General features: G+C 38.4%; 2 protein-coding genes across 2 annotated transcripts; both read left to right on the plus strand.

The window, feature by feature from the left end:
• Positions 1–1,053: 1,053 nt before the first annotated feature.
• Positions 1,054–3,324, plus strand: ved (ventrally expressed dharma/bozozok antagonist). Its single transcript, XM_031732984.2, has 3 exons — positions 1,054–1,353; positions 2,016–2,269; positions 2,650–3,324. The coding sequence occupies exons 1-3, from the start codon at positions 1,110–1,112 to the stop codon at positions 3,022–3,024; spliced, it is 873 nt and encodes a 290-aa protein (XP_031588844.1). The 5' UTR covers positions 1,054–1,109; the 3' UTR covers positions 3,025–3,324.
• A 2,990-nt stretch (positions 3,325–6,314) lies between these two features.
• purbb (purine-rich element binding protein Bb) lies at positions 6,315–8,796 on the plus strand. The gene has a single exon (XM_031732972.2). The coding sequence runs from the start codon at positions 6,420–6,422 to the stop codon at positions 7,329–7,331; it is 912 nt and encodes a 303-aa protein (XP_031588832.2). The 5' UTR covers positions 6,315–6,419; the 3' UTR covers positions 7,332–8,796.
• Positions 8,797–11,458: the final 2,662 nt, after the last annotated feature.

Genomic DNA, 11,458 nt, shown 5'->3' on the forward strand with positions numbered 1-11,458 from the left:
CCAGCCTGCATCCTTTATTTTTAGACTGAGATTGGCTGAGACAGACTGTTTTACACAATAAATCAAGATATTCAGAAAGCAGAAGATCCTTCAATTGTTACACTGACATTTGGAGCTTTTGATATGTAATGAAAATGAAATCAATTCATTTCTGGCATTTCAATTAATCAACAGTTACACAAACCTTGTGTAATTTGGCATACTTCAGCCTATTTCTTAATGGCTTGACTTCCAGATACTGTTTATCTGCTGTAGAAAGATTTTTAGTCCTATCTGTTTCTCCTACACTTGGCCCATTTTTTGTTGAGGAATTTCTGTTCAGGACACACTGCACACCATGGCCAAATATGCCAGATTTACAGCTACTAAGTCTTTGGATTTGCCTTGTTGCAAAAATATTGTTTCATGTCTGTCAAATTATGTTGTTTTGGGAATTCAGCTAAAGAAATGGGAACAAATGGTGTGTTTTTGTGACAAGCTGCCAGTAACAAAGTGCCTAAAGACAAAGTTGTCTGTTGCAAAGTTGTCTTTTTTATGCAGACAGAACACTGGTTCATCCCTTGAAGTAGGTGTCTTTTTAATGTTTGAAAGCCTTCAGAAAGCCTAGGTAATCGTTGATCAAGACCACCGTAAAGATTTACAACAACATCTTGCTTCTTGTGGGAAAAATATAAAGAAACGAGGACTGACACTAGTATTTTAAAGTTCTTCACTCACCCCAAGTGGAAAAAAATACTCCCTAAAAAACTGCAGAAGGTTATTTTTTTAATAGGATGGATATGGCTGTGGAAGAGATGGAGACAGTTTGGGGCGAAGTGATTGTATTATCTATGTGAAGAGCAGGAAAGAGGGTGGGTAGGGGGTCCTTTCCAGACTCACTGGAGCCTTGTTGTAACAGCCTCATTGAAACTGAATGGGACGTCTTAATTACTCAAGTTGTGAAAACTAAAGGAGGGCTGGACTGCAGGGAGGGGAGGATGTGTGCTTTGATCTTCGGGTTGAGGGAGGTTGATATGAGGTGGGATGTCTTCTATAAATACAAGCAGGTTGTAGATGAGGTAGTCATAACTCTCTAAGCTTCAGGACAAAAGGATTCCTCCTCAGCAGCCATGAATGGACATTTTTCTATTGAGTGGATGGCCCAGAGCAGCCAGCAAGAAGGATCAGAGAGCAGCAACATAACTGTCTCCGGACCTACAGCCTGTGGGACGCTTTCTGAGAGTCTGCCTGGTTTTTATTGTAGGCAGAAGTCAGAGAATATCCCTAAGCAGGAAAAGCAAGAAAACAGGAGTCAGGCCCTTGAAGCATACAGCCAGAGTATTCTCCAGCAACAAACCGCTCCCAATAGCCAAGGTAAGAGTTCATAATGAGCCTAAATCCCAGAATCCAATTTCAATGTAAAGTCTATTTAAAAGTGAATTACAGCAAAAAGTGCATTTACATTAAAACAGCTATTAGTTCTGTGTAAATGTGCATTTTGATATTTTTTCCTAAACATTCTTCACATTTAACTACATTTCAGCTGAATGCAAATATGAATATATCAGAAAACATCGATCATTTTTTATATTTTTTTATTTTTATCTTTTACATTTTCATTTCATATTGGCGCTCCTGGGTGCACAGTTACTTTGGTTGTCTTAATTATTTGATCTTCTTAATTTTCTTTAATTTTCTTATTTACTTTAGTAGAAAAAAACCCATTTGATTTATGCAACTTGTTATTAGGCTACTTTTTACCTGACTGATATTGGTGTATTAATTAGAAGAATATAAGTTGATAAATGTATCAGTGATGCAATGCAGATGTGTTTCGTATCCTATAAATAAACTGCAATAAAAACTTGGACAGTTTTATAGCTGAATGTCTGTCCAGTTAACAGTATGTGGTTAAGTACCTTGAAATTAATAAAGTGCTTTGTAAAGTACTTAAGTAATATACCAGAATATGTCTAAATCAACGTAATGTCAAGAACAGATTTTAAGTTTCTTTCTTTCTCACTTTCTGTTTCCAGTGACTGAGGTTGGTTTCAGCAGTGGGACAGAGGAGGAGACCTCAGGATATGAGAGCGAAGGTGGACAATCTCTCTCCCCTTCAGCTCAAGCTGACTCAAAATCACCTCCATCTCCTCTAGTGGGTCGGAGGCCCCGGACAGCTTTCACAGCAGAGCAGATCAGTAGCCTGGAGAAGGCCTTCAGCATAAGTGCTTATCTGGGGACACAATCTAAGGCAGAACTCCGCAAAAAACTCCACCTGTCTGATAAACAGGTAATCACCCCCAGTATCAATACTTGACATCACAAATTCATGAACCTGGTGCTGCTGCATATTCAAATTATGATAAATCTATACAACGATCAGAAACAGCAGCAAATTTCAAAAAGAAAAGGCCAAGAGATCACAGTTCTCATGAGCACCGATTTGATAGCAGCTACTGACCTTCAAAACCATGTACTATTTTTAGTTGTTAAAAAAAATAATTGTATTTTATGTTATTTTTATTTTTAATTTCTATATTTTATAGTAGTCTAAAATACTCATGCTCTACTGTTCACTAACAGAAAATTAACATTACTTATGTTTTATTTTATTTTGTCTTGTATTTTAAAAATGTTTCTTATATCTTAAATTTTCTGTTTTCATCACAGATCAGAAACTGGTTCCAGAACAGACGGATGAAGGTAAAGAGAACCATGCAGGATGCTCTGGCTCAGGCATGCCAGGCTAATGTCTGCCAGGCCAGTGTTGCCCCACAGTTCATTCATTACCCTGAGCTACAGGCATACAGGCCAGGGCCATACCCAAGATACCACTCAGCAGCAGCAGTAGTAGCACCTGAGGGCCCGGCTGCCACCTCCTACATCTATCCACACAGTCATGTGCAGTTCGGTTCCCCTCTCCCCAGCGTCGCCACTCTGCCCATGGACTCTTTCTACCAGTACAGCAGCCTTTCAGGAGTCATGGTGCCCTCTGCCACATCTCACCTCAGAGAGTCCTACCCAACCTATCCTCCATATTACTGAAAATCACATCATGCAGACATTATTCTGTAATGTATTCTCAGCTGTGATATTTTGGCTTAGACAAAAGGAGAAGTTTTTGATTTGATTTTTGAACAAAATAAAATGTGTTATTAGAAAACTGGCAAAAATACTGCTTTGAAGCTTGAATCAAGAATCAAACAGGGTAGTGTGCAATAACGGTCTGTTTGTAATTTATGTATAGTTTAAATGTATTTAAATTTCATTTATTAAAATTCTGTTGTTATGTCACTGTTGGTTTTATGTCAGTGTGAATATTATTCAAATAAATAATAATTATTAGATTATTATCTGATCTTTTTCTCTCATCTAACAGTCAAATATTTAATTCAGTTTAATTTTGTGTATACAAAGCCACTTCACACCAACCATTTCATTTTCATTCAGTTTTATTTAAATAGGATGGCCTGCAGTAGCTAGACTAAAATAAAAGGCTCAAAGCAGACCTAAGTAACGAAGGGGACTTTCATTATAAGCACCAACAGTGACCTTCGAGGCATTTTATATTGTAGGGTAAACGTCCTATAATATTAGAACAATTTGACCACCAACAGTGACGTGGGGACAGTAGGAAAGACATCCTGGCTGTTTCTCCCTGTTTAATCTTTGAGGTTATTTCCTATGGATCTCAGCTGATTATTAAGTGGTATCTATTTGTGTGTGTTCCCCCCTTTTTAACCTTCTGCCTTAGAGGGAACATTCTCTGCTCTGTGGGTTAAGTTCCCGATAACTCCAAGATTGTGTTTCATTGTGTAGTGGGAGTTAAAGAATATGTACAGGTCTGTGTGTGTAGGTTTCCAGTCCTGGTGAATGAGCACAGCACAGTCCAATAATAGTAACGTAACAAAGGACAGCTTCCTATGACAGTTGGCTTTTAAGTAACAGCCAGTCAGAATGGTCCAGGGAGACTCCTTTTGGTTGATGTGAAAAGGGAGTGGAAAGGGAGCACCGTCAAAGGACTGCAACATTGATATATTACTCAGAGTTAATGGTGTGTTTTGTTTTTTATACCTCTAGTCAAGTGTGTGTGCGTCCAGGCAACTAAGAAATAAATCCAAGGCTTGCTATTAATTTACTTACCGTTTAGATTCTGTTTTGTTTGTGACTTTGTAGCTTTGTGCAATTCTGCAACAATTCTGTGGTCGTTGTTGTTTATAATAGCATCATCAGATTGTTCCATCCCAATTTGTTACCTTCTAAGTGTTGACATTAGGATAAGGTCATATGACTTGCGCAATTTAGGCAATGTTTTGTGAGTTTGTTTTTGAATTTTATACAAGATGTATAGCAAGCAAGAGCAATATGTTAAGAGTTGTGGAATATTGAGCCCTTTGGATTTTTTGTTCATTTTAAGTATTGATTTCTGAGCAGCCCTTGGCTAAAATAGCCCTGGCCTATAGCCTATAACTATTTTATAGCCTATAGCTATTTTAAGGGAGGATTGGGGGTCACCTGATGCAGCCTTAACTATATGCTTTGGCAAAATTTAAAGACACCACCAGAATTCCTGCCCAGACTGTCAGAGTAGGGCCACTCCTACTGTACCTAAAAGACTCCCACCCGACCAAGATTACTGAAGCCCTCCTTCTGTTCTACAGAAGTGGACTGTTTTGGGTCATTCATAAGAAAAACATTTTTTTCACGTGCCTGACAGCACGGTATTCCCTTGGATACCTTGTGCTTTTGGATTTTTTTTTGCCAAAAGTATTGATTTCTGGGCATTGTGTTTAAGCAATTAGCTGACAGAAAGATAAGTTAATGTCTAGATGTGTTACACTGCATGTTTATACAGCAGATAACAGCATATTATATGTCATTTATTTCTTGTTAAAGAACCGCAGACACCTACATAGAAACAAGATCAGAAGTGTAACTTGCATTTATTTTCGATAAAGGTTTAACATTCTAATGATGCCCCCTGGTGGTCGCATTTTTTTTAAACAAACTAGCAGAAACCTATCGTCCTTGACATCTTGGTTGCTATCTTGCTATAATCCTTTTCTGACAGGTTCTACTGGCACAACTGTGATTATATAAGTAAAGATTGAGGTGACATAAAAAAACAAACAAACTATGGTTTACTTATTTCAAATGCTTAAGACTGCCACGACTTTGATGACTGAGACCCAGTCACAACAGGGATGTCAAACTCATTTTACATAGTGGGCCACGTACAGCCAACTTTGATCGTGTCGTGAAATGACGTGACAAATATGTAAGATTGCAGAAAAAGTTATGATAGTGTTTGCACAGGCTGTCCTGTGATTATAAAATATAAAGTTCATTTATTGTGAATTCACCAAAAAAACAAACTGTTATTTACAACATCAAACATCTCTTAATCAATAACTTTGGCAAAGTATGAATGGCAATGGGGTGAACAGTTTTATCTATAGAAAACGCCGTAAAACTTACGAAAATACAGTTAAAGGGTTCAAAACCTTTGCATTCCTTACCATTTTCTAAAGCTTTCCAGTGGGGTGGTCAGTCTTTGTTCAGGATTTATACTGACATCTTCTGGCAGGTCCGGGAAATGCAATAACAATGGAGTAAATGAAACATTGAGACATGACAAGCTGCTGGAGAACCACCAATGCTGAGAGTAGAATTCACCATTATTATTCTCTTCTTATTCTCCATCTTCTCTCTGTTTTCTTTTCTTTTCACTCTCACCTCCCTCCTCTTAAGTCTCCCCTTCATATTCTTTTCTCTTGTTCCCCAGTCTTCAGTTTATTCCTCTTCACCCTTTGTTTCTTCTTTCTTCCCCCCCTTGTTTTCCAAAGTGATTCTTTGCTATTTTATTTGGTTGGTGTACATAAGTAAGAATGTGGATGTTGAGCAGTTGTAATGAGGTATTGTTCATTTTATGTAAAATTGTACACACAAAACATGTAATCTACTTATCATGGGTAGTGTATTTTCACAGACTTGTGAAACAAAATGAGATCCATCTCAACAAAGAACGATTTTTAATATGTGGTGTACTGTACTAGTTTATCTAGCTATTTTTCACATATATAAATCATAGGTTCGAAATGTCCATTTCGAAATTTAAAAAGTATAATTGTGAAAAAAATAGATTTCATCATCTTCGGACCAAGACGATTTCACAATCGAGATTAAAAAAGTTTTACAAGAAGTACGTAAACGGAACTTCAGTCTGAACCAATAGCTAGAGAAAGATATTACAGGTGGGCGCGGCTTACAATACCGGCAGACCAATAGAAACGCCGTAATCGTGTGAACTAGTGAAACGGGCAGTTAGTTGGACCAATCACAACGTCCCCCGAAGGGCACCCATGATGCACGGGAAGGAGGCCCGCGCTGGCTGAGTGCACGCAGAAAGCAGCTACGCAGGAGAGAGGGGCAGAAGCCGAATGGTGGAGCTGAAGATGGCGGATGGCGACAGCGGGAGTGAGCGCGGAGGTAGTAGCGGGGGAGGAGGTGGAGGTGGCTTCCAACACTTCCAGAGGGATCAGGAAACCCAAGAACTGGCGTCAAAGCGCCTGGACATCCAGAACAAGCGCTTCTATCTGGACGTCAAGCAGAACAACAAGGGCAGGTTCATTAAAATCGCCGAGGTCGGGGCTGGGGGCTCTAAAAGTCGCCTGACCCTCTCGCTGTCAGTTGCGGCGGAGTTCCGTGACTATCTCGGGGATTTCATCGAGCACTACGCCCAGCTGGGCCCTAGCAGTCCGGAGCAAATAGCACAAGCTACCGCGGGTGAAGACGGTGGGCCGAGGCGAGCTCTTAAGAGCGAGTTTCTCGTCCGGGAAAATCGCAAGTACTACCTGGACTTGAAAGAGAACCAGCGGGGGAGGTTCCTCCGGATACGGCAAACCGTAAACCGCGGACCTAGCTTTGGAGTGGGGGGCCCAGTGGGCGGCATGCTGGCCGGCCAGACCATAGCCCTTCCGGCACAGGGGTTAATAGAGTTTAGAGACGCCCTTGCTAAGCTCATAGATGACTACGGGGGAGACGACGAGGAGATGACCGGGGGCACGGCCGCCGGGGGCTACGGCGAGCTTCCCGAGGGCACCTCCATCATGGTGGACTCTAAACGGTTCTTTTTCGACGTTGGGTCCAACAAATACGGCGTGTTCCTGCGCGTGAGCGAGGTTAAGCCGAGCTACAGGAACTCTATCACCATCCCGTTCAAAGCCTGGAGCAAATTTGGAGGAGCTTTCTGCAGATATGCAGAGGAGATGAAGGAGATCCAGGAGAGGCAGAGGGATAAAATGTACGAGAAGAGAGACGAGTCCGAGGGGGATGATGTGGATGACGACTGAGAAAAGAAAAAGCTGTTAGCCCAGTTACATGATGGCAGATCTACACTATAGGGTTATTTTGCGAAAAAACAAAAACAAAACAAAAAAGAAGCAGAAATGACAGATAAAGTGCATGACAAATCGTGCTGTAATAGCCTACTAAAGTATTGTGGAGTTTTTTTTTTTTTAAAGTACATGTGCAGGGAATTTTTGGTGTATTATCCTAAAGTTTGTTGGGCTTGAGGTTGAAGTGGTGGTTTGAATCTCTGAAAGTGAAAAATGTATGAATGAGATCTATCTCATTGGCTGAAAAAAAAGTGAGTTATGCTTTATCGTTGGGAAAAATAAGAGGAGAGAACTTACTAAAACCAGCAAGTTGGTTTTTCTTAACTAGAGGTGAAGCTGTTGAATGCTTTCCTATGTGCAACATAGTTTCTATTTAAAGAGTGAAGACCTGTTCAAGATGTTTTCCCTTCTTGGTTAAAGGAGAGAGCTAGCATCCATCCTGTTCCAGTCCAGGACTCTCCTCTGTGGGAAGTTTGCGGGATTTTTGCAAGTCAGACAGGAAAAGCTGAGAGCAATGCAGAGACGGCGCTGCTGTCAATCTATGGATGTTTATGTGTTAGATATGTCAGTAGCTGGAGAGCTGTCAAACAACCGCACAACTGCTGCTGCAGCATCTGCAGGCTGTTAATCGAAAAGATTACCCAAAATGTCGAGGGGGGGGGGCAGGGTAGTTACTAAGAGGATTATCTGTAAGCCCAAACAAAAAGGGCCTGGTGGACTAAATTAAACGCTTTGACTCCAGTAGTCAGTTACAGTGCAGAACAGCTGGGTTTTATGTTATACATATAATCTTAGCAAAGCGTACTTCTTATTGTTTTCAAGAAGATTCACTCTGTGAGGAAGGGCGGTGACTCTTCTCACACCAGAGCATCCTTGGTGTTTGAGAACAACCGCTTAGAAAGCCAACAACTGGGGAGCAGATGCCACCGGAGGAAACACAGACATGGTTTTATGGGACTTTTCAGACGATCATTTGCTAACAGGGGTCCAAATGTCTTGCAGTTGGAGGAGGAGTGCTGCATTACATGTAGCGACAAGTTTTCTCATCAGCCTCATGTTCAGAACTGGACAACTGTCCTATCCAGCACAGGCCATTCTCTGACAGCGCCTTCCAACACATTATGAAGACCCTGGACAGAAACACATTGATGGATGTTTTCTTTTGTTTTTCCTTTTTTTCTTTGTCTTTTTTTTCCCCAAAAAGAGCTATATTGAAATGAGATTCTACTTATAGGAAAGATATTACCAAACAAACCAGCAAAAGATATTTTCAGATACTTATAAAGGAAAACATATTTCAATCCTAAAAATAAAAAGTTAATTTCATAAAACAAAATTGTGACTTGGATCTCAAGGTAATTTTTTCATGTTCTTAGAGTGAAAGTATAACACTTCATTTATTAAACAATTTGAAATGGAAGACTCGATGTTGTGACTGTGTACTTGACATCAGGTTATTCATTCTGCAGACTAATTGGGTGAATAGATTATTTTCTTGGTTAATTATGTACAAGAACATCCTGAGACTGCATACATCCTCCTGCAACATTTTACCTTTTCAAGTTATATAAGTGTGGTTACTGTAGAATTATATGAAGGTGTCGCAGACCAGCGTAAGAGTCCATGCTCAGCAGATGTCCATCTAGGGACCAGGCTATGACTACACTATGCTGTTTCTTTTCCAGTGCCACACTAGTCTACCCACTCAGGTAGTTCTGCTGGATATTTTTTGTATATGGCACAAAATGCCCAGTTTTGCCTTATGTCACAATGGTGAAGAATCTTTCCACAAATTTCTGGATCCAGATCTGATTCGCCCCCCAAAATGAATCATTTTAATACTGGTAAAACATTAAATTCTCCTGTATTTATATTTATTTATTTATTATTTTAAGTCATTCTAAATCAAATAAGATTTTGTTTTATTGTTTAGAAATTGCATTATTATTTAGAATGCAATTTCTGGTCAATACTGTCAATATTCAAAATGATGAAAAAGTGATTTAAAACAAAGAAAAATGCCAAAATAAAACCTTTTGGCTGATATAAAGAGTATAATTCATTCCAGCAATTTCACACCTAATGCAGATGTGATATTACTAGTGAATTATCAGTCCAGCAAGATATAGTTTGCATTCATTTAAGAGGTTCATGTGAGGATTAAAGTGATGACACTTATTAGTTCTTTACTTATTAGGACTTAGCTTCACATTGAACTGAACCAGCTGTGCAGTTAATGTTTACTCTCATTATTCACTGGCTTTTATTATATTATTATTAACAGAAGTATCTATTTAAAAAAAAAACAGCTCTGTAAATATCTGATTAATGCTCTGTTGATTAGCTAATCACATTTAAGTGTTTCACTTTTAAACTGTACTACTGAAGACCACTTTGAGCTTCATTTCATACATTTGGTTTCACCTGGTTTGGTTAAAACCACATTTGACATTTAAGAGTGCTTTTGAAATCCATATTTAGTTTGGCCAACTTAAAACCTTTACTTCAGTCCCTTAAGTTACAAACTAGCATACAACATGAACAATGTCATTATACAACTAGTTCACATTTGCTATTTTACAGACAAAAACCTTTAATAACTTGAGAGCTGGATGACTTACTACTCACTGGCATTCAGGTTTGATCACTGATGGAAAAATTCATCAAAAATATCTTCTGCAGCTGCTGATGTGACAATTTGGTTTCCTTTGTCATAAATGCAAAGGGTTAAAACATTTAGCACTTCTGACTGGATAAAACACATAACAGTCACTGAAGCTTTGTTTTTTTACAAACAAATCATATCAACTATTTTGTACTTGGTTGTTCAAAACTTAAACTTTGCTGCCTTTCAGAAAAGAAATGAAAACTTAGAGTATGAGATAAAACACATGAAAAATATACAGATTTCATCATTTAATTTTAATTAAATTCAAGGTACTGTACTTGCATTTATATAGCATTTTTAGTCTTACTGACCATTCAAAGCTCTTTAGACTTCAAGTCACATTTTTAACTATACAGCACTTTATCTAACTCACATCCATGGCTAATTCAAAGTCATCAATTAATCTAACATATTTTTTTACTGTGGTAAAAACATGAATGATAGGTTCATATAATTATTATGTCCACATATTGGATATGTGTGTTAATGAGAAATGACAAAGGGAAAAATGTCATGATCCTTTATTTATCCAGGCAAAAGAGGGCAGCAGAAGTTACAACAAATACAACACATAACAAGTAGAAAACAAGCACAATATTCTGGACAGACAAGTGAACACAAACATGTGAATAAGATGCAATAATAGATCATTACAAGCGTGACATTAAAAACAGTCACACTGACCAAAAGAGCTATTCTCTCGCTCTTTTAAAAGGGATTTAAACTCCCCCATTGTAACCATTTCTGTAAATTTCTGTTGATTATTCCAGGAAACAGGGACAGGATATTTGAAAGCTTTCTTCAAGTTCTCTTCTGATTTTCAGAACAAACATTTGTATAATGTTGTGAGAGTGTGAGCTTTATAGTGGCATTTACACATGTAAAAACAGATAAGAAGTAAGCAACCCAAGTAGAGATTTACAGATAAAAGCCAACTAGCGGGAACATCTGTGGATATACAGAGATGGCCATTTAGAAGCAGCATACAGAAAACAGTGATGTACATGATTTCTACAGCCACTAATAAAATGTAAAGCACAATGGCAGACAGTATTGAACTGGGCAGGTGCATTCATTAAATACAGATCACCATAATCCAATAAATGTAAAAAAAAAAAAAAAAAAAGTTACATAAATCAAGTGTTTCCTAGGTTGGACAGAGAAAAAAAATGTAAATCTAAAAAAGAAACTTAGTTTAACCAAAAAATGATACCAAGACACCTTTAAAATGTGACTATTTCAATTTCACCCCCTTGAAGGGTTTTGAGCTTAGGACATATAGATAGGTGTCAATAGCACCTTTAGAAATTGATTTACTTTAAAAATTGATGACATTTTCAATACTGTACTTGCACTATGTGACTAAGTAATCGCACCCTTCTTAAATCACGACTTCACTATTTTGAAACTACTA

This window comes from Oreochromis aureus, linkage group 7 (assembly GCF_013358895.1).
Source record: "Oreochromis aureus strain Israel breed Guangdong linkage group 7, ZZ_aureus, whole genome shotgun sequence".
Classification (NCBI taxonomy): Eukaryota; Metazoa; Chordata; class Actinopteri; order Cichliformes; family Cichlidae; genus Oreochromis; species Oreochromis aureus.